At 44.9% G+C, this 23,953-nt stretch overlaps 1 protein-coding gene across 2 annotated transcripts in view; it reads right to left on the bottom strand.

The window, feature by feature from the left end:
- LOC121007391 (ankyrin repeat and fibronectin type-III domain-containing protein 1-like) overlaps window positions 1-23,953 on the bottom strand; it is a 143,429-nt gene that overhangs the window by 16,791 nt on the left and 102,685 nt on the right. For both annotated transcript variants that reach the window (XM_040439282.1, XM_040439283.1), the window contains exons 8-15: window positions 23,656-23,753; window positions 17,017-17,107; window positions 15,043-15,150; window positions 14,708-14,807; window positions 13,297-13,429; window positions 12,969-13,088; window positions 11,797-12,012; window positions 7,703-7,869 (exon numbers count right to left, since the gene is read on the bottom strand). In XM_040439282.1, the coding sequence (XP_040295216.1) occupies window positions 7,703-7,869; window positions 11,797-12,012; window positions 12,969-13,088; window positions 13,297-13,429; window positions 14,708-14,807; window positions 15,043-15,150; window positions 17,017-17,107; window positions 23,656-23,753 (1,033 nt within the window). The remainder of the gene's footprint in view (window positions 1-7,702; window positions 7,870-11,796; window positions 12,013-12,968; window positions 13,089-13,296; window positions 13,430-14,707; window positions 14,808-15,042; window positions 15,151-17,016; window positions 17,108-23,655; window positions 23,754-23,953) is intronic.

Below are 23,953 nucleotides of genomic sequence, written 5' to 3'. Positions count from 1 at the left end.
TGGGGTGACGCGGTACGCTTCCACAATAGCCAATCTAATCCATCTGGAAATGGATGTCTTTGAGGCTGCCAGCCCTCGTCTCGGCCCCTCTGGAATCACGAACAGGGAATCCGTCCACCTAAAAGATGCCGTCTGGGACAGACAGGTACACACTGCACGCACCAGATCCACAGTATGGAGCAACTGTTCTCGAGGATGAGACAGGTCCGGACAAAATTTAGATGGAATGTCGACACCACATTCGGCAAGAAGGACTGCACAGGGCGAAGAACCACTTTATCCTGATGGAGGATCAAGAAGGGCGACCGACATGACAGAGCCGCAAGTTCCGACACTCTACAGATAGAAGTAATTGCAACCAAAAAAGCCACCTTATAAGACAGGAAGTGCAGCGACACCTGCTGCAAAGGCTCAAACGGAGAAGATTGGAAAGCGTTGAGCACTAGATTAAGATCTCAAGGATCCAACGGGGGACGGAAGGGGGGCGCAGCATGCGCCACCCCCTGCATAAAAGTCTTAACCTCCGAATGCGAAGCTAAATTTCACTGAAAAAGAATGGAGAGAGCCGACACTTGCCCTTTGAGATAGCTGAGAGCCAGCCCCAAATCCATGCCCGACTGCAGGAAAGCCAAAAGTCGCAGCAAAGAAAAACAAACGGGGGACAGCTGTCTCCGCTCACACCAACTAAAGTAGGACTTCCAAGTCCGGTGGTAGATTCTGGAAGACGACGGCTTCCTGGCACGAATCATATTCTGGACCACTGCATCCGAAAAACCCTGAGCCTTCAGTACGGCGGCTTTAACAGCCATGCCGTTAAATGTAGTGACCCTAAATTCGGGTGGACGATCGGCGCCTGCGACAGCAAGTCCTCCCAAAGACGAAGACGCCAAGGTTCGTCAGCGAGAAGTGCAACTAGAGATACGTGCCACACCCTGCGTGGCCAATCTGGGGCCACAAGAATGATGGGCAGTCCCTCGGACCTGATCTTCCTGAGAAGCCACGGAAAGAGCGGAAGAGGCGGGAACACGTAAGGAAATGTGAACCGACTCTACGGGATCACCAGTGCATCGCATACGAGGGCCCTAGGTTCCCTGGACCGTGCGACAAAGTCCTCGACCATGTTGTTGAACCTTGAGGCCATGAGATCCATATCCGGCTGACCCCGGCCACCGCAGGGAAGCCTACAGTGGCAGGCCGCACAGAAATAGGGCCTTGAATAATAATGGACCTGGCTGCCCCAGAACCAAGCCGACGCGCCGACATAGGAAAGGATGCTTCATCGGGACAAGCCCGCCCCCTCCTCTTCCGATGCACTCCAGAGGACGCAGTCAGCCCGGGAAGCTGCAGCAGACGCGCGGCGTGTACAAAGAAAGCACACGTGGGGAGGAGGGAATACTGGCCGGGGTCCTGGAGGTGGTACTGAGGGGGTTACGGGAGGGAGGGTGGAGGGGAGCACTGCTCCTACTCACCTGTCTGACGTCTTCTGCCCCCGGACTACAGCTGGATCACCACCTTCGGTGTGTGGCCCCTTGGTGAGGGACGCTACACCAGAACAGAGGGGACTTTCGCTGGGTCAACCGTGGTGATGCGCTTGCTGGCGGGAGACAGAGGTTTTTACAGGGACCTCTGGTCCTCCTTTTTTTCTAGAGAGCGGGAACGAGCAGGGGGTTTGGGTGACTCCCGTCTCCTGGGTTGGGAGTGCAGGCAGTTATTACCCGGACTGCCTGAAACTTTCCGTTAGAAAAATATATATAAAAAGACAAAATTAGTAAATCAGCAGACCTGCAACGCAGGAAGGTCTGCCTCCTACAGACACTAAGCTAAAACTGATTAGCTTGGTCCCTGCAGGAAGGGATATAGCTGAAGAGGGAGGAGCTTACACTTTGTGTGCTTAGTGTCCGCCTCCTAGCGGACACAGCTATAGCCATGGTCAATGCCTGTGTCCCCCAATGAGACGGTTGAGAAACTAAAAATCTGTGCATCACTTAAAGGGATTTGTGCCACGAAAAATATTCCACCTTTTTCAAACCTGCACCTGGATAGACACTGAGCTATTCAATAAAATGTATCCGTACAGCGCCACCTGCTGTTTGTTTTTTTTCCTTTTTTTCTGTCCACCTCACTGAGGTGGTCGCATGTGCTCAGTTTAAATCTTCAACTATCACCAGCCATATGCTCTGTTATACGCTGTAGCAGTTACAAGGGAAGAGCTACAGCAGAAAGGCCATGCCCTTGAGCTTTCAGGCTGAAGATAGTGTAGCAGAGCGATTGGAGCAATGAATGTGGAGATTTCTGGATCCATGTGAGGTAGTACAGGGCTGGTTCTACATTTGTAAGAAAGAGATGGTCATTTACTATATAATGTTTGATGTAATTTTTTTACATAAATCATGGCATAACTCCTTTAAGTAAATCTTAGAAACTGTGTAATGCTTAATTTACCCTGCGGAGGTGCTGCAGTGAAACGGAGCAGGTCCATCACCGGATGCAGCAGACATCCAGTGTCAGGAGACTATCCTAGCAAAAAGCAGTTGGCCAAAATGGACAGCCCCTTAAAGTTTTGTCTTTTTAAAGCCTAAATCTATGATAATTTACTCCGCCATCCTCCATAGTACACTCAGACTGTACAAGTATAAATGTACATAAAAGTGCAATCACAGCTTCCATACTAGAAGAGCTCCAGAAACAATATCAACCCTTTATCCAATATCAACACTCATTAGTTTGACCTTGTATTGAACCACTGTGGATTTCCTCCATCTATCCCTCCAAGATATTTAGACTGTCTTTGCAGTTACTAGGAATTGGTAGTTTGCTGCTTATTAGGGTCAGATAAGACAAGGCCGTGTATAGTAAATGTGTCTGCCCCTCCTGCTGTTCAGAACCCTACGCCGAAATATGTGCTCAGACGCTGCAGAATGAATGGCGCCTCAGGAGCTGTTAAGGGGCTTCGGGGATTGACTGGGTTAAATCCCCAGATACAGACAGATCAGAAAAAATTTGCAGCCTCAGTTCTCATGGCTTAACCCTGTGCACATGGATTAGTGACCATCGGGAAAAGCAGCGACAGGTGATACTACAGGCAGATATTTCAATTCTGTCCATCCAGGCAATTGATGATGGTGGGATTAAAATCCTGAAACATGAGTTAATTTCAAATGTGCAACGTGTGCACGTGTGCGAGCCCTCTCTGCAGTGGTGGATGGGGGGAAGGTGAAAGCTAGCTGAAGACCTAAATAGAGCACAGTGGCCGGGTACGTGAAATGACTGAAATGACTTTGGCATGGTGAAGGTAAACTGAGCATGCTGCGCAGTGTAGCGTATGGTGTCCCCATCCATTCCCAGTCTAGGGCGATGCTCGTCTATACATCTTGCAAAATTCTTAAGCCAAATGATACTATGTCTCTCTGGGAAAACTATGCTAACAAAATATCCTGCATCAAATGGGAGTCCAGTGTATGCAAAAATAAGCTGTGGCAGCCAGGTACTCATAGGGTGCATTGTCCTATTTTTTTCTCCAATGGTTTGTAAGGAGGAGAAAAGAAAATACATTAACGAGAACGGGTCACCTCTCCTGACATGTATTCTCCATGTAATCATTTTGGAGCATCATTCCCTATTTTTCTGCGTTGTGCCATTCCTCTGGTATTCCTTCTAGAAATGTATGAAAAAATTGAGAACTGGCATTACTATTTCTCTTGTCAAAGGGCTGTGTCCTACACAATCTGAAACAGCACCGATTGGACAGTGCCAGACAATGCAGGGACCCAAAACGTCCATCAGGAGACAACGCCATTTGGAGATGACTTTTTGGAGCCAATCACCTGTCTATTTTTTATGGGATTATTCCCATATAACCTATTAGATCTTACAGAGGACATGTCCTGTATGGACAATGATAGATGATAAATAATCATGCATGATGTGCCCATTTTTTATTTATTTATTTTTAAAGATGGAAGGTGGCCCTCAGAGTGATCCTCTCTGGTGGGCCAGTCCAGTGTCACAGATTTTTTGTTGTTGTTGCTTGAAACCCTTTGCAGTGCTGCTTCTTTTGGAATCCAAACTTTTTGCGGCATGCACCCCATCTTTAATTGAGGACTGCCTCCATTATGTGATTTTCTTGAATTCCAGCGGCCATTTATCTCGCCTAAGTGCTCATGCACATCACCTTGATCTTCCCGGATAACACGCCCCGTGTGTCAGCTGCGGCTCCCCAGACCTGAACTGACTGTATCATAGTGATCTATGATATGGTTACTACGATGCAGTCAGGGGAGCCGCGGCCTACTCACGGACCATGTTTCCTGGGCAGATCACGGTCGTGTGCATCAGCCCTAAGAAGGCATGGCCATAGAGTCAGCGTTTGGGGTCTGCACAATGACCTAGAGAGAATATTTGGAAGTATTGTGAGCTGCTGCCTGTCAGGTGCTTTGCCAGCTATCATTGCCAGTAACATTTCTGGTGATGCTGATTGGCTGAGAGCATCTAACTGAAAAGGAACAGCTCACAGTACTCACAAATGTCCTTTTCAGCTGGATGCCAGTCCAGAGCACCCAGTTATAGGTGCCCTTCCTTAAGCTGCTTGCAACAATGGAGCTTTGAATGGGAAACACATATCTATAAGGCACTGAAAACCAGTGTCAGCCCAAAATTAAATGCCACGTGTTCTAATATGATATATTGATTGTGTTTTTTACTGAGAGAAGGTCTTTAAGGATTGACTTCTGCCCTAGTGCCTTCACAATTTATGTAATGGCAGATGTTTGCAGAAAGGTTCTTGTGCTCATCCGTGTTAAGCCCTAACTAGAGCCTGTTTGTTCAGCCAGCAAATGATCCTTTTACACTCACACCATTTCCTGTACTTCCACTCTCCTATTTAAAACCATGCTCCTTCACTCTCTATGGGATGACACAGGCCTCTATTCACTGTGACCTGGACGTGTCTCCTCACAGGGAACCAACCATACCTGACTCTGTGCACAGCGGGTAATGCTAATAATGGGGCATATTCAGCAGTAGCATCCTCAGAACTAGTCCTTGAGTAGTCCATGAGCATTGGCCGACGTACTCCTTTCTGTAAATATCCTTAATACTCCCTTTATATCAAGTGGAATGGCTGAATATGAACACTTCACTTGCATCAAACTTGATTTATGTCTAGCATTAATTTCTGCTGATTATTATTTTTTTTTATATGTCCTTATAGCGCTCAGAGCTCCATTTTTCTGATACAGGGCACCAAATCGACTCTAGATTGACATACATGATGCTGTTTGGGTTATCTGAAGCCACCACTAGAGGGAGCTGCTAGATCCTGTCTTATTATGGAATTCACTGTATAACCAGTGTGTAGCATAGTCTGTCAGAATTGTATCATTTTAGTATGTCTGTGCAGGAGCTTGGGAGCCCTGTATCAGAAAACAGACTGCTATAAAGATATATCAGTACAACATTTTAGTCCAATTGAGAATTATGCGTAGACATTCATTGAAGAGGGACATCTATATTTCAGTGTAGGAACTATGCTTACATGCCCGAAAATGAAGAGGACAATTCTTCACTGAAATGAGAAAGGTGTGTCGAGGGTAACCCTATATATGCAATGCCTTGAGCAGTGTATGTCCTTACAGAAAATCTACCATCACTGCTGGAATTGCAGAAGACAGCTGAATGCACAATGAAATGTATCCTAGCCTGGAGAAAGCCATCACTAGCGAGAACCTGAGCTTTCCAGGACCGCCCTAAGCTGCTCCGATCATATGGAGCTTTAAATAGAAGCAGGCGGGTGAGCCAGTGCGGATCATTCAATGCCCAGAATGGGGCTCACTATAGGAAGTGTGCTGGTATTCTATCCCTCGGTGGATTTAGCAGTCATGTTGTTTATAAAGGACTAAGAATAGTTGAACTATCTTCAGATATCAGGGCCGACTCCGGAGCACACATCAGTCCGCGATCGTCTGGTATAGGAGCCGCCAGGATTCAGACCCAGCGCAGCGCTAAAGTAAATATTGATAGACAGCAATGCGCGGCTTTCATAACTCCCTGTAACTGAGAGCTCTCATTACATTGCTGTCGGATCTAAATAGGGGCACATAGGAACGTGGACGGATTTAGACGACATTAGTATCAGCAAAAAATAAACGTGAGCCCCAAATTTCTACATGCCTTGTTGCGAAGGGCCAATGTGAATACCCACACGGGACAGATACGCTGTGGATTTGCACAGTGTATTACAGGACTAGCAAAGTGGATAAGATTTTATTAAATCTCATCCACGTCCTGCTGAAATAGGCGGCTCATGCCCACGACCGTATGTATTTTGGGGTCCGCAAAAAATTGATGAGATCTGTGTGACGTCCGTGTAACATCTGTTTTTTGTGCAGATCCATTGTAACAATGCCTGTCCTTGTCTGCAAAACGGACAAGCATAGGACATGTTCTATTTTTGTGCGGAACGGACTTGCGGACATACGGATACAGAATGCAATGAATGGCTCCACATACGGACCACAAAAAGAAACGGAAAAAAAATATGTTGGTGTGCATGAGCCCTTAAAGCAGAATTTATGGGTTTGTCCATATGGGACTAAAAAGCTGCTTCATGTCGATTGGTCACATGATGCAAAGGGGCCAAGTCACTACTGCAGCCAGTCTTTGGCAGCAGCGGTGTCAAAGAAGATGTTGACAGAGGGGGACCTGAGCAATGCAGAGGTAGCTGGGACCCAACGAGAGGGAGCAGGTAAGTAGGTTTCCCTTTGCAGGTCTGGCCAGGAGGGTGGTCTGCCCAAACCCCCCCAAAGGTGAACAACCCCTTTAATTTAGCTGGAAAACCAAAATGAATGTACAGAATAGCTGATGACCACTTTGTCTGTTTGCATGACCAAAAATAAGAAGTGTCTCTGGTTACATTAACAAGGCTCCAGTGTATCAGCGGGAAGAGCTAAAGTATTTTATCTATTTTGGAGAAGATACCACCTTCCGCTAAGTGACCAGAATGTTCTGTGGACCATCATTTTCTCCAGAGGCGTTTACAATGACTCCTCCAATAAATGTTTACATATGTGCACCGCATGCAGGAAGCAGGACGAGAACTCCAATAATATAAAGCTAAATATTTGGAAATGTATTGAAATGTTAGGACACATCTCTTATTGTTGGCACTGCAGCATGGGCTCTGTGTAAATGCCGCAAAACTGGAACCACAAATATTTCTAAGATTCACTTCTAAGAAACACAAACTCCAAGGTTCCCGTCAAAGTTCATGGAGCTAAAAAAGGGCAGATACTCGTGGCAAGTGAGCAGCGTATGCAACTGAGAAGATGATGGCATCCAATGAATCGTGAGAGTTAGGTTGGCCATACACGAGATAGCCGGCAGCTATTCCTTCCAAGCTCGGGTCGGCACCAGGAAAACCTGGGCAGATTCGGGGTCTCTTCAGATATTGGGGGGCAGCCATGGCAATCTGAGTAATTGTGCTCTAGGCTTCTCAAGCTTTATGTGGGTTAGACAAGGGGCATACTGTGACCCTGTTACCCAAGGGCCCACCCAGTGGCTGCTGGGAGTGAAGTAGTCCTTAATATCTAGACTAGATTGCCGGAATCGGCTGGATCTCATAGATCCCAGTAATATCATAGCTATAAGAACCATCAACCAGAGCAAGCACTGCCACCACACACAATTATATTTCCTCTCTACGCACCTGGACACGTTTGCGTTGGCTCTGATTTTCGCATGGCAAAGGATATTTGGTAATCTTTCGGGCACCAGCACTCGGATCTGGTCCACCGCACTGCACAGCTTCAGGTAGCCCAAATACAGGCCAGGAGGCAGGGCCTGGCTACTTCTTCTGTGATAAGCCAGTTTGTCCTGGAAGTTACAAAGAAGTTAGTGAATATGCCAAAACTTTAACGAAAGAGAGGAAGCTCAGTGTTTGGTGTCTATATGTGAACATGGCTGCTTTACAGTATTTTCTTATTTTTGAAGACCATTTAGACTTTGTAAAATCTGCTTATGTCTCAAATATGACTTGTTGGCAAGTGATGCATCCAGTTTGGATAATTCTGTTTTGTTAGATGGATTTCCTGACTGTAGATAGCAAGGTGCCCTACTACAGAGACACCCAGAGATTAAAGGGGCTTGTGCAGTGATTGGCTGCAGCGGCGTCAAACAGGCCCAGAGGAGCGGCCGAGACTGGGGAGTGAAGGAGCCTGGAGCCAGCTCTGGGAATCAGGTAAGTAAAGTTGCAAGAAAAAGTATGTGAACCCTGTGGAATGATATGGATTTCTGCACAAATTGGTCATAAAATGTGATCTGATCTTCATGTAAGTCACAACAATAGACAATCACAGTCTGCTTAAACTAATAACACACAAAGAATTAAATGTTACCATGTTTTTATTGAACACACCATGTAAACATTCACAGTGCAGGTGGAAAAAGTATGTGAACCCTTAGATTTAATAACTGGTTGAACCTCCTTTGGCAGCAATAACTTCAACCAAACGTTTCCTGTAGTTGCAGATCAGACGTGCACAACGGTCAGGAGTAATTCTTGACCATTCCTCTTTACAGAACTGTTTCAGTTCAGCAATATTCTTGGGATGTCTTTCTTGAGGTCATGCCACAGCATCTCAATCGGGTTGAGGTCAGGACTCTGACTGGGCCACTCCAGAAGGCGTATTTTCTTCTGTTTAAGCCATTCTGTTGCTGATTTACTTCTATGCTTTGGGTCGTTGTCCTGTTGCAACAACCATCTTCTGTTGAGCTTCAGCTGGTAGAAGTTTTCCTGCAAAATGTCTTGATAAACTTGAGAATTCATTTTTCCTTCGATGATAGCAATCCGTCCAGGCATTGACGCAGCAAAGCAGCCCCAAACCATGATGCCCCCACCACCATACTTCACAGTTGGGATGAGGTTTTGATGTTGGTGTTCTGTGCCTCTTTTTCTCCACGCATAGTTTTGTGTGTTTCTTCCAAACAACTCAACTTTGGTTTCATCTGTCCACAGAATATTTTCCCAGTACTGCTGTGGAACATCCAGGTACTTGTGCAAACTGTAAACGTGCAGCAATGGTTTTTTTTGGACAGCAGTGGCTTCCTCTGTGGTATCCTCCCATGCAATCCATTCTTGTTTAGTGTTTTACGTATCGTAGATTCGCTAACAGGGATGTTAGCATATGCCAGAGACTTTTGTAAGTCTTTAGCTGACACTCTAGGATTCTTCTTCACCTCATTGAGCAGTCTGCGCTGTGCTCTTGCAGTCATCTTTACAGGACGGCCACTCCTAGGGAGAGTAGCAGCAGTGCTGAACTTTCTCCATTTATAGACAATTTGTCTTACCGTGGACTGATGAACAGCAAGGCTTTTGGAGATACTTTTATAACCCTTTCCAGCTTTATGCAAGTCAACAATTCTTAATCGTAGGTCTTCTGAGAGCTCTTTTGTGCGAGGCATCATTCACATCCGGCAATGCTTCTTGTGAAAAGCAAACCCAGAACTGGTGTGGTTTTTTATAGGGCAGGGCAGCTGTAACCAACACCTCCAATCTCATCACATTGATTGGACTCCAGTTGGCTGACACTTCACTCCAATTAGCTCTTGGAGATGTCATTAGTCTAGGGGTTCACATACTTTTTCCACCTGCACTGTGAATGTTTACATGGTGTGTTCAATAAAAACATGGTAACATTTAATTATTTGTGTGTTATTAGTTTAAAGGGGTTCTGCACTTTGTTTAAACTGATGATCTATCCTCTGGATAGATCATCAGCTTCTGATCGGCGGCGGTCCAACACCCGGGACCCCCGCCGATCAGCTGTTTGAGAAGGCAGCGGCGCTCCAGCAGCGCCGCGGCCTTCTCACTAGTATCACTGGCCTGGGCGCGGCTAAGCTCCGTTCACTTGAATGGAGCTTAGCCCCGCCCAGGCCAGTTGATACTAGTCGCGACGTCACTCGGCCAGCGGTAAACAGTGAGAAGGCCGTAGCACTGCTGGAGCGCCGCTGCCTTCTCAAACAGCTGATCGGCGGGGGTCCCGGGTGTCGGACCCCCGCCAATCAGAAGCTGATGATCTATCCAGAGGATAGATCATCAGTTTAAACAAAGTGCAGAACCCCTTTAAGCAGACTGTGATTGTCTATTGTTTTGACTTAGATGAAGATCAGATCACATTTTATGACCAATTTGTGCAGAAATCCATATCATTCCAAAGGGTTCACATACTTTTTCTTGCAACTGTATGTGTTCCTTCACAGGTCTGCCCAGGAAGGGGTATACGCCGACCCCTCATCCCCCAAAGGTGCACAATACAATCCCATTTGAATAGGCTGTTCATAAAATGTGCCTGGTCCTCCACAGTGAGACGCTCTTTGCAGCTGCACTCTACCCTGGTTAATAGATGAATCATAGATCTGTTAAGCACTACATCCTAGTGACCTCCATACATGCAAAAGATGGCCTCAAACCCATGTAACATCAGCCTGATCTATTTCCTTTTCAATGAAAAAAGAATACTGGTCATTGCAACAATATTTTTGCTCACATTTTCCCCTATGTACAGTAGACATATTTTTTATTTCTACAGTGCATTTCAAATAAAAACAAAATTGCAAAGTTTTGATGAAAGAATGTGTTTGCGTATGCAGCTCTTATGTAAACCTGTGTGTCTCCGCGGGTGGTGCAGATTGGAAATGAACCCTGTGTTTAGTCTCGTCCTGCAATCTCTCTATCCAAAGACATATATACCATATACCATAGAGACAGCATATGTGGCTTTCATGGGGCCCTCGGAATGAGGGGGCTTTAGCTGGGGCCCTCGTCACTGGGTGGTGGGTACATATGCAGGACACCCATCTCCAGAAGAATTGCACTGCTAGCAATGACCACGGAGGAGAAAGCAAACACCAGGCCCTTCTATCCTGGGTGGCAAAACTTGGCACAAAATATATGCCCAGTTTTATCTTTGCTCTTTGTTTTCAATCTATCCTACTAATGTGCAATTGATATCAGACTACATAGCTTGAATTTGTAGTCAGCAGCCATAGGCCTGCATAGGAGCTGTATACACAAGACGGTAGGAGATTTTTTTTAAATTAAAGGAGTTGTCTCATCTGAGACACTGACGGCATATTGCAAGGATATGCCACCAATGTCAGTTAGGTGCAAGTCCCATCTGTCTCCAGAACGGGAACCCCAAAGTGAGAGCAGCCACCCATGCGGGGCATTCCTCCATTCATTTCTATAACACTACCAAAATATCCCACATCAGTGAATGAAGCTGTGGCCGCGCTTTAGTGGTGTGCCCTCCAATAATTTTTATGGCAATTCCGAAAACAGCAGAGTGCGCTCACTCAGCTATTTTCATAACTCCCATAAAAATGAATTGAAAGCACGCCGAGCGGGGGCCTGATCTGGAGAAAGGTGCGGGTCCCAGAGTTGGGATCCGCTCCTGTATGACATTGGTGGCATATCCTAGCCATATGAGAGAGATAACTCCGTTAAACTGTTTGCAGAGTTGCTTCATTAATTAGCTGCATTGAAGCAATAACCAGGAGTAAAGGAGGAGAATATGTAATTGTTCTTATTGCACAGCACTGTTCACATCCTAATCTATTGTAGAAATCGATTTTTGCCCCCAATTAAGCCAGAGCTGAACTCATCTCTTGGACAGATACACTTCTGCATTTGGAGTGACAGGTCAGATCAGAACACAAGAGCTGATCACACATTCCTGGAGATAACATGCACCTCGATCACTTCCTTCCTCCAACTACTGTAAGCCGAGAAGGTCAACTCACATGCAGTGTCATCAGCAGGGCATCCAGGGCGCTGGGCTCGTCCGGTGAGGAGACAGACTTCCTGTGAGTCTGCAGTTTGAAGACGGGCATCCAGCGTACGTTCTCCAACGGCTGGCTCAGCTTCACCTCCTTCAGAGTCACAATCAGAATGTTCCCCTGCTTATCCTTAATGGGCTCGAAGAAAACTTGTCCCAAGTCCTGGAATCCTAATAGGCCCTGGCAATGGAGGAGAACATTGAGCGAAGCAGAGGTTCACGATGGCACATTGTAACGCCAGCACTTGATATTTTAGAAATGCAGCAGGACATGGAGAAAGGAGCCCAGCTTGTGACTGTGAGCTGATGCATTGCCATCATGTCAGTTCGGCACATGGAAATTACATTTTTCTCATCGCAACTGAATTTAAAGGGATTGTCAGAATTAAAATGGAAGATTTAAAATAATAAAACAAATTATACGTAGTGGTTCAAACCCTCTTCGTTCCAGCGCTGCTGCCCCCCCCCCCCCAGTCTAGTTTATTTACATGGCTGCAGCTGCCTGTATACAGTACGTGACCACTGCAGCCAATCACTGGTCTCAGCAGTCCCATGCCGTACACCGCTGTGGCCATTCATTGGCTGCAGTGGTCATTTGCAGTATACAGGCATGTCATTGCTGCAGCTTTGGGGTGAACTGGAGCTGTAGGGGTTAGATCCGGTAAGTATCACTTGTTTTATTATTTTAACCCATTCTCTGCCGTTTATTCTAGCAATGATGTATAATAGAAAGTTATTTCTAATATGCTTTATTTTTTTTACAATTTTCAAGATCCCCGCTTGCTCTAAATGAATGAATGCAATGTTACTTAAAATCATACAGAGCTTATGCTATTTATACTATCCAGTGTAAGCAATGCTCGGTGTCAAGATATACCTAGCAGTAACACAAATTTCTCCAGGCTGTGTGTAGGTGTGTATTTCATTGCTACCCTATGGGAAAAACCCTGTAAGAAACCTTGCAGCCATGTCAGCTTTTTAGAGATTTACAGCTTTCAGCCTAATAGGGAAACACTGGATTTGTCTGCAATCATCAGTGACTCCATGCGATCGTGAAGTTCGCCGTCTAAATGGAAATTAGGCTCCTGTACATGAATATAAGCATGGAGGGTGAGGGGCCGTCATTAGCGTTCGTACCTGCATCTGTGATGCAGCTAGCAGCATTTTAAAGCGGGTCTGCAGAATGCAAGAGCAGGAGGATTGTGACACGGTGACACATTGCCGGAGCCACAAGATGTCGTCCCACATGCAGGATACCTAAAGAAGAAAGATGCAGTGCCTTTAGTTGAAATTACATGTTCAAAAAACTTGTATTCTGTTGTCTATTATAGAAGCCATGGTTGTCTTCTGGTGCAAGTAACTCCACACTACAATAGACTTCTGATGCACACTTTCTGAACATGCAAATTAATGTCAGCCCCACTGACCTCACCATTATATGACCCCGGTAGACCAAGGATCTCACCTTAGTAAACCACAAGAAGTCCTGCATGAGAAGACATGAGTAGGAGTCATCGATCTCCACCACTGGTATCTGGTCTTCATTGGTCACCAGAACATTGTCATCCTTATAAAATATGGACGCCAGATAAAGACCCCTGGAGATAAATTAAAGAATATCTGAAATAAATCTACCCTTTAAGTATGGCGTCCATTCAGCTTGTTAGAGAAGCACTGCCTAAGAGCCACAGCCTTTTCATAATGTCAGGCACCACCTCCATAGCAACCATCTCTTGCTTTACTGTCACACTTTGGGAGACAATCATCCGGGCCTAGTGGTCATTTTAAAGGGGTTGTCCAAGTGTTTAGTACTGATGGCCTATCCTCAGGATACATCATCAGTATGTGATCAGTGGGGGTCCAGCACCCAGTGCCCACCGCCTCTCAGCAATTGAAATATGTTGTGGTGCTTAAGTGACCACTGTGGCCTCCTCACAGCTTGCCAAGCACAGCGCCGTTCAATGTATAGTGGCTGTGCTTGGTATTGCAGCTCAGTTCAACTCACTTTAATGAGACTGAGCTGTGCCTAGGCCATGTGACCAATGAACGTGACCCCACATGGCCTAGGAAGAGGCCATGGCACCCACAGATCATGGTCACGGTCATGTGCTCCGCTGCAGCCAATAACTGGCTTCAACAGTGACGTGCTGTTTGTGGCCACATCACTGAAGCCAGGTTTCATGTGGCCATGTCCATGCACCATCGGATGCGGGCACCAGAAGATGGAGACAACAGAGGCAGCATGGAGGACTGGAGTGTCAGGGATCAGGTAGGTCTGAATCTTCTGTTTCCGGAGGCAGGCTGCGGTCACTTTCTTAAAAATCATTATAACTGGAATGCCCCTTTAAGGCTTCTCAACAAACATCTAATAGCTATGTGTAACTTTTGGAAAGTAATGGGTTATTAGTTATTTCTGTTCTGTGATGGATATACTGCAAGTTTTACAGAGAGGTGGACTTTATTGCAAAATGTTGGCAATTCATTCATACATTTTTACAAAAAATAACAGAGGAATGGCACAACATACAGTTATATGAAAAGATGCTTCATAACTATTACATGGGGAATGCAAATAATTATTAAAACAGACATGGCAGGAGAGGTGACTGGTCGTCGTTAAGCCGGCCTTACACATAGCAGCTAGCTCTCCCAGTCCACCCATACACATGCATGTATGCGTCGGTTGAGCATGCATCTGTTGAGAATGGGGAGAGAGAAATAAAGCACTGATGGTCTCGTTTGGCAGCGGCTTATCTGCCTGACAACAAAGGGATCAGGCATGCTGAAATCAATATGCCCAACTCTTCTCTTCACCAACATGTGCGGCTTTTAGGCTGACATATGAACCTAGCTGGGCCCATTTTCTTGTACATTACCTCCTGAGGCCTTTTAGAAACTTGCTACTTGGGTGAAACAGATGCTTCAAGCTCTTAGAAACGGAATGCTTCCTGCTCTGCGGCTGGTTCTTGAACGGCTCTGGAACAGAAATGACATGACAATGACATATACAAGGTTAGCCTTCTAATTCTACTATGGTAAAATGCATGGAAGACTGTGTTATAGACAGCGTCGTAATATATAGGCTCCCAAGAAGTCAGGCACTGGTCAGTATCCTATAGAGCAGTACAGAGAGATCTCTCACACACAGCCATGGGGAGACCTGCATGGTACTGATCTGTCTATACCGTTTCAGTTGGCACTGACATCTTACCATGGCATACACAGTGCTGGTGACCTGTCTTCACCTGGCTGAGCAGAAGATCTAGGGCTTCTGCCTGGCCTCTTCTTCTTGGCGGTCGACCATCATACTCGTGCCAGTCTAGGGGACAGTGATGAGAAAATAATTATGCATTCATAGGCAGAGTCATCTTCCCCAGTTGTCATGCCAGGCAGTGAAGTATATGTATGTTCTCTTGAACAAAGCGCATGTCCCCTTTGCAACCACTTTTTTTTTACCTTTGCTTCAATAGAAGTGAAATAAAAAATGAAATCATTTTGCAGCTGATCTTTATTAAGTTAAACCATTTTGTGTATACAGCTCCTTTGCCATGCTCTGTCTCTCCATGGTTACAGACTACAAAATCTTATGTGTAGTCTGATCCTGCAGTAAGGTAGAAGTCCATGCTTCTAGCCTACAGAGGCATCTTTGGTCAGTTTAGATCACTATTATTCACATACAGGCGACATCTGAGCTGTGAGAGAGGGAGGACAGAGGAGACACATACTCAAAGGCTACACCATTGAGGCAAGGAAGGGGGAGAGAGCATGCTACATAGGGAACACTAACTGAGCTCTGAACCTGCAGCTTCACAAGCAGGCATGTCAGAGAAAGCCAGTGTCATGCCCTGCTCAGGCTATGTGCGGAGGTCTGCCAGGTTAGCAGCACGTGTGTAGCCTTTTGTTTTGTTGTGGAGTTGAGCTATATCCGCCTCCCTTCAGGTGCACTGGGCGGGGTCGTTGGTTTGAGTTTAAATTACACCCACTCCCAGTGTCCTGTGCGGGTTATAGCTTCTGTCTTGCTCTGTGAAAGGAAGGAAGGAAGGAAGGATTTGCTGTTCCTGCTCAGAAAAGAAAAGTTGTTTTTTGTTTTCTTGTGGTTGGCTGTCTAGGCTGTTAGAGAGACGCCTGCCCCCTCCAGGTTCTGAGGGAGCAGGCTGCCTCTATCCCCCTTTCACCATCTTAGGGATTTTAGGGAATTTTCAGCCCAGGCACGAGGACTGTGTATCTGGTATCCTGTCCGACAGCGGCCAAAATCAGCCAAAAATATATAGATACATAGACTATAGACATAGATACATATATTAATCTACTTTGTTCCATGACGAAAGTACAAATATAGAGCTATTACTGTATATATCTGCTTGCAGTCTATCTGTATAATTTATGCCCTAAAATAATATAAAGGTACAGTGTTCTGTCATGATTTTTTTTTTTTACATGTGACAGATTCACTTTTGAAAATATGGCATTTTGGCTCAAAAAAACTGATGTAAATGCTTTGCACCACATTTATCAACCATTTTACACAATTTTCTCACCTTCTTACGTCTGACTAGGAGGCATAGCTTTACAGGAAGAGGCATAGCTTAAATGTGCCTCCGTGCGCCAAAATTTGGGCGCAATTTTGGAGTAAAACTACACCAAATAATAGGTGGCGTACAATTAGACTTGACAGTCTAAAGATGCACCAGGTTTGTCAGCCCTGTCATAAATCTGGTGCTGCCCGTCTACGTTTACTCTGTTTTATGTTGGACCGTATTAGTAATCTGTTTCCCTATGCTACCTCAGTTGGTGGCAAAAATATCACAGTTCAGAAATGATGGCCTATCCTCATCAATATGAAAATCGGCAGGGATCCAACTCCTGGCACCCCCAATCAGCTGTATAAAGAGTCTTCCTAGACCAGTGACATCATGTTCATCGGTCACGTGGCCTAGGAGCAGCTCGGCCCCATTCAAAGCGCCACTTTTTAAATGGACATCGCTGTGCTTGGTAAACTGCGAGGAGGCCACGGCTTTCTCGAAACAGCTGATCTGCGGGGGTGTTGGGAGTCAGGCCTATCAGTAGGAAAATCCCAGAAAAACCCTTTAAGACTGTGATTAGTTCTTACACAGTGCAAAGTGCGACGCTATTCGTAAATCTGCCCCATTGTGTCTGAAGAGATGTGGGTATACTTTATACTTACTAGATGGGATGGCAAAATCTGGAAGAGATGTCTGCGGAGGTCCCCAGCCTTTCATATTATATGCAGACACTTGAACATAATATCTTGTGCCCTGCAAAAGACCATATACAGTTGAAAGGCACCTGTATAGTTAAAACATATATCGTGCACAATTACACATATACTGTCATATTTGCTTTGTATGGTGCATGCCCAACACCATATTGCTCGTCCCAGCCAAGCTCATCTACCCTATTATTTTACCTTGTGACCGACCTTTCCACTGTTACCGGCTCGGCAAGCTCTACTGATACCTCTTGACAAACTACTATCCATCTTCTCCCGCATGGTGCCTGTCTTCTGTTATAGCTGTGTTGCCAATGCCCATTCTCAGTACAGCTGCCCTTAGGTGTGATCAGTGCATACGGTCTAATGAAAACCACTTTGGGGGTCATTTATTAAGACCGGCGATTTCTTAATCCCCCTGCACTGGTGCCATATGCGCCAAAGTTATGTAGAGGCGCAGGGACATAACTTTGGCATGTGGTGCAGCCAGCCATGCGGCATGATTTCAACTATGCCAGCTCCCTTGCTGGCATAGTTTAAGACCATTTTCAACTCCATAAGGCCTCATGCACACGCCCGTTGTTTGGGGCCGCAAAAGATGCGGACAGCACTCCGTTCCGCGGCCCCGCAAAAAAAATATAACATGTCCTATTCTTTTCCGCAAAACGGACAAGAATAGGCAGTTATATTAATGGCAAATTGCGGAAGGCACACGGGCGGCTTCCGTTTTTTGCGGATCCGCGGTTTGCGGACCGCAAAAAACGGCACGGTCGTGTGCATGTAGCCTAAATTGGCATGAAAGATGATGAATAAGACGTTCCGGCTGGCCCGCCGTCTTCCCAGCCCACGCCACGCCTCTTTATCCGCCACCTCGGAAAAGTTGCAAATTCGGCTGCAAAACCCCTTTGCGACCAAATCTGAGACAAAATTACGCCAAAAAGTTGCATACTACCAATAATAAATTACTCCTTGTGCCTAAAAGACTTGTTTGCCTTAGACCGTTTCTTGTCAGGCCTCTGACACAAATATCCCACTGCATTCAGCTGTAAAATTTATCTAACAGCAAGTGTCCGCTTCCAACAGCACCCCCGCAGGAGAAATTAAGAATGGCACCGTTCTCATTCAAAACAGTAGGTTAACATGACGCATTCTGCTTTGGATAATAGATGATGGTCCTGAATTGAGGACCACCACCCATTTATTAACGCAGAAATCCTTAATACATTATTTGGATGTATGGATTTCCATAACTAGAAAACCCTTTAACTCCTGGATCAGGTTGAGACCTGTAACTAAAGTCTGTGCTATAAGTCAACCTGCGGCCCTCCAGCTGTTGTAAAACCACAACTCCCACCATGCCCTGCTGTAGGCTGTCTGAGCATGCTGGGAGTTGTAGTTTTGCAGCAGCTGGAGGGCCACAGGTTGGGCATCCCTGCTATAAGTGATCACCTGCAATAACTCAAGTAACTTTATAGAATTTCATAGTTGCCACCATTTTAAAGTAAAGTCACTGCATTTTTTTAAGCCCCCCTTTTAGGGCTGATTAACATAAAGCCAGTTTGCTGTCCCGATCACAGAAAAGTGACACAAAAATCACCCAACAAGTATTAAAATGTCAGTGTATGGACACAGCCTATTGACAAGAGGAATCATAACACTAAGTAGTTATTTTTTGAATACATTGACAGGAAGAGTAACTGAGGGACGGGACTGGAAACACGTGGAAGCCAAATATATTCTTCAGGGTACAATTCGTCTTTATGATGTCCATTATGCTCCAGTAGTGTCAGCTCCTATGTAATTTGAGCCAGGAAACGATAAAATGGTGTTGTATAACACATGCCAACATCAGAATGTCACACCTGCCTTATCACAGTCAGTATGTGCACGAGGAACCAACCGAAAAACGCACGTAGAGATCCACAATATATAAACATTTCATTGCTAATTGTGGTGCAGAATGAATCAATTCAAGACCGGGCTATTTACCCTTCGCCAGTTTAACTTTTTTTCATTCAGATATTTAAATTATTTTCTCGTCTTGTTTCAGTGATACATGAGGCTTTATTTTTATGATATTTTGTATTACAGTATTTTTTTTTTTTTATTACCCAGGAAAATGTAAAAAATAATTTTTGTTTTTCACATATTTTCAATGGTTTAAAAGCACAGCAGCTAGAATACAGTTGCAAGAAAAAGTATGTGAACCCTTTGGAATGATATGGATTTCTGCACAAATTGGTCATAAAATGTGATCTGATCTTCATCTAAGGGTACTTTCACACTTGCGTTGTTTGATTCCGGCAGGCAGTTCCGTTGCCTGAACTGCCTGCCTGTTATTTTTTCTGACTGATCAGGCATTTTTCAGACTGATCAGGATCCTGATCAGTCAGAAAAATGCATTGCAATACCGGATCCGTTTTTCCGGTGTCATCAGGCAAAACGGATCCGGTATTTATTTTTTTCTCATTTTTAAAGGTCTGCACATGCGCAGACTGGAAGGACGGATCCGGCATTCCGGTATTTTGAATGCCGGATCCGGCACTAATACATTCCTATGGAAAAAAAGGCAAGTCTTCCGTTTTTTTCGCCGGAGATAAAACCGTAGAATGCTACGGTTTTCTCTTTTGCCAGATCAGTCAAAATGACTGAACTGAAGACATCCTGATGCATCCTGAACGGATTACTCTCCATTCAGAATGCATGGGGATATGCCTGATCAGTTATTTTCCGGTATTGAGCCCCTGTGACGGAACTCTATGCCGGAAAAGAAAAACGCTAATGTGAAAGTAGCCTAAGTCACAGAAATAGACAATCACAGTCTTCTTATACTAATACCACACAAAGAATTAAATGTTACCATGTTTTTATTGAACACACCATGTAAACATTCACAGTGTAGGTGGAAAAAGTATGTGAACCCCTAGACTAATGACATCTCCAAGAGCTAATTGGAGTGAGGTGTCGGCCAACTGGACTCTAATCAATGAGATGAGATTGGAGGTGTTGGTTACAGCTGCCCTGCCCTAAAAAAAAAACCCACACCAGTTCTGGGTTTGCTTTTCACAAGAAGCATTGCCTGATGTGAATGATGCCTCGCACAAAACAGCTCTCAGAAGACCTACGATTAAAAATTGTTGACTTGCATAAAGCTGGAAAGGGTTATAAAAGTATCTCCAAAAGCCTTGCTGTTCATCAGTCAATGGTAAGACAAATTGTGTATAAATGGAGAAAGTTCAGCACTGCTGCTACTCTCCCTAGGAGTGGCCGTCCTGTAAAGATGACTGCAAGAGCACAGCGCAGACTGCTCAATGAGGTGAAGTAGAATCCTAGAGTGTCAGCTAAAGACTTACAAAAGTCTCTGGCATATGCCAACATCGCTGTTAGCAAATCTACGATACGTAAAACACTAAACAAGAATGGATTTCATGGTAGGATACCACAGAGGAAGCCACTGCTGTCCAAAATAAACATTGCTGCATGTTTACAGTTTGCACAAGATCACCTGGATGTTCCACAGCAGTACTGGCAAAATATTCTGTGGACAGATGAAACCAAAGTTGAGTTGTTTGGAAGAAACACACAACACTATGTGTGGAGAGAAAGAGGCACAGCACACCAACATCAAAACCTCATCCCAGCTGTGAAGTATGGTGGTGGGGGCATCACGGTTTGGGGCTGCTTTGCTGCGTCAGGGCCTGGACGGATTGTTATCATCAAAGGAAAAATGAATTCCCAAGTTTATCAAGACATTTTGCAGGAGAACTTAAGGCCATCTTTCCACCATCTGAAGCTCAACAGAAGATGGGTGTTGCAACAGGACAACGACCCAAAGCATAGAAGTAAATCAACAATAGAATGGCTTAAACAGAAGAAAATACGCCTTCTGGAGTGGCCCAGTCAGAGTCCTGACCTCAACCCGATTGAGATGCTGTGGCATGACCTCAAGAAAGCGATTCACACCAGACATCCCAAGAATATTGCTGAACTGAAACAGTTCTGTAAAGAGGAATGGTCAAGAATTACTCCTGACCGTTGTGCACGTCTGATCTGCAACTACAGGAAACGTTTGGTTGAAGTTATTGCTGCCAAAAGAGGTTCAACCAGTTATTAAATCCAAGGGTTCACATACTTTTTCCACCTGCACTGTGAATGTTTACATGGTGTGTTCAATAAAAACATGGTAACATTTAATTCTTTGTGTTATTAGGTTAAGCAGACTGTGATTGTCTATTGTTGTGACTTGGATGAAGATCAGATCACATTTTATGACCAATTTGTGCAGAAATCCAGATCATTCCAAAGGGTTCACATACTTTTTCTTTCCTTTATGGTGGTTTTGATATAAGGGATATATAATTTACGGTGCCTGGGCCCAGAGACTGTGGTGTGGGCTAGAGGTGACGCTTTTTTTAATTATATATTTTATTTTTTTTCAAAATTGTATTCCCCATAAGGTATCCCATACAAGACTTTTGGAGGGCATTATATGGGGGTATACAGCCCCTGCACATTTTAAAAAGGCTTTTGATCTACACTGCAGAGCTGATTTAGTTCTGCTAAGTCCCGGCAGCTTGTGCAGATATCCTGGACTGGACAATCACATGATGCTAGGCCCGGAGCAGGAAGTGGCATTACTGCTTCCTGATCTGTATACACAGTGTTTACTGAGACAGAGAAGCCAGGGATGGTAAAAAAAAATTAAAATCTCTATGGGGCTGACACTGACAATAGGCTCCCCGCTCCTGCATTATTAGTGTGCAGCTGCATCTCTACTAGGACTTTCAGGAACTTCCTTGCAGGGATAAACACGGACTACCCGGACGGATAGTCTACAGGCGGTCCCAGAACAGGTTAAGCCACAGATTTTATTCATTACAATGAATAACATCCATGGTGAAAATCTGCAGATTACGCAACCAAACGTCCCCAACAAGTACACAATGTGTAAACCACCCTGCAGTGATTCTGAGATACTATATAATGCATGTGCTCATGTCGGTGCTGCCGTTGTGCAAGTCTCTCGTCAGTACCTGGTCCGATCTCAGCATAGTCACAATGCTATAGTGGTGGGGGGCGGTTTGGGGTATGGCTGGGGATGCAGATACAGCTGTCATGCAGTTCTCAGAGAGATAAAACAGCTCAGCTCGCCACCCCCGACCAGTCTGTGACCTTGTTAGCTGTAGGGGTTGAGCCCTAGCGATAGAAAAGGTGACTGAGTGGAGTCACAGCTCCTGTTCTCCAATTAGCTATGGAGCTGGTGAGAGGGTTTTGATCTGAGTAGGTGGCGGGTGGCCAAGTCCTGATTTATTATGAGTGTAGAGATAAAGGGAGGGGGTGGGAGTAATGACACTTGTAGAAGACGCCTGAATCAAGTGCCTAATATTATCTGTACGAGGAAAGGGTATAGGGAATTTATAGGGGCTTTGTAAGAGACGTAATTAGGAATTTGGTCATTATTTCCCAGGCTGAGAAACTTGCCTTGTAAATCTGCATTCACCTGCTGCATTGTCTACAGCCCATCTGCTCCTGCACTGCCAGACTGTGCTACCAGACTAGGCGGCTCTGCCGAAAATATGCCGGGGCTGTTCATTAGACCTAGTATAATGGATACAGCATAGTGGAAGACTGTACCCCCCCAATCTGGTATATTAAAGACAAAGGAGAGAAAACAATAGCCTTTCATTAAGATGCAGCTGTTGCGGAACTACAACTCCCAGCATGTCCTGACAGATGCATGCTTGGAGTTGTGGTTTTGCAAAAGCTACTAATTGAAGACCACTAGTTACATTATAAGCATACAATAACATCAGGATCAGTCTAGGTAGCTGATAGCGCTTACATCCACTGGTACAAAACTGAAGCTTTATGAATAGGGTACGTCAAAATGGAGTTTCAGCCTTGAAGCAGTGAATGGAAGCATTCTTATTTACAACAGCAAGAAGAGTTCTTAAAATGGTGAGACATTTTAAAAAATGATATTAGACATCTGCTGAACTATTGTCCGGCCAATTGATTTATTTTGTTTATTTTTTAAAAGGCCCTGCACAGTGTCCAATAATAAATTGTCATACTTAACGTACCGATTGCTGACCAGTCCTGGTCTCTACTTCATAGGCCCTCTCAATGCACAGGAAATGACCACGCAGCCAATCATTGGCCTCAGTGGTGACCTGCCTCAGACAGCGATTGGCTGAGCGGTCATTTCCTGTGTTTTGGGAGGGACCAGGAAATGCTGGAGCGGGAGAAGCAGGAGACTGATAAGGTAGGTATGGCTTATTTTATTATTTTATATACTTCTGAGCATTTTATTTATTTGCAGGGTGATCATAACCATGGGAACGAGAAGTGAATAATGTGATGGAAAAATGAATTCAGCCAGCAAAGGAAGCAATATGGACAATAACAAATACATTAGTAAGTGACTTGTATTAACTTTCTCTACCATGATACATGCCATTTGCTGAAGTGAGACAACCCCTTTAAGACAGTCTCTGTACTGAAGGAAACAAGAGGTCAGCAATTAATTTGGGGATACAACACATTCTGTTCTCATTTTAGTATAAATGTCCCAAATAAAAACGTATCACTTACTGAAACAAGACCCCGGATGTTAAACTGCAAGTTTCTCAGCTTCTCGATGACAACTTCTCCCACATTCGGAGAGAACGAGGATGACAAGCTCCATTCCACTACAGAATAAGACATAGAAGTGTTACACACAGCCACATGATATAACCAGTAAATTGCTCTAGACCACCAGAGGTATTAGCCCAGCACTTCTGTGGGCCACCATGGTTAATGAGGTATTTATGGCGTATCCAATGGATATACCACAAATGTCTGATAGAGGTAGGTCCCACCTGGTGAGGAGCCTGCCACACCCAAGAGG

The sequence above is a fragment of the Bufo bufo genome, chromosome 7, assembly GCF_905171765.1.
Source record: "Bufo bufo chromosome 7, aBufBuf1.1, whole genome shotgun sequence".
Classification (NCBI taxonomy): Eukaryota; Metazoa; Chordata; class Amphibia; order Anura; family Bufonidae; genus Bufo; species Bufo bufo.
This window is presented reverse-complemented; position numbering and strand designations above follow the sequence as displayed.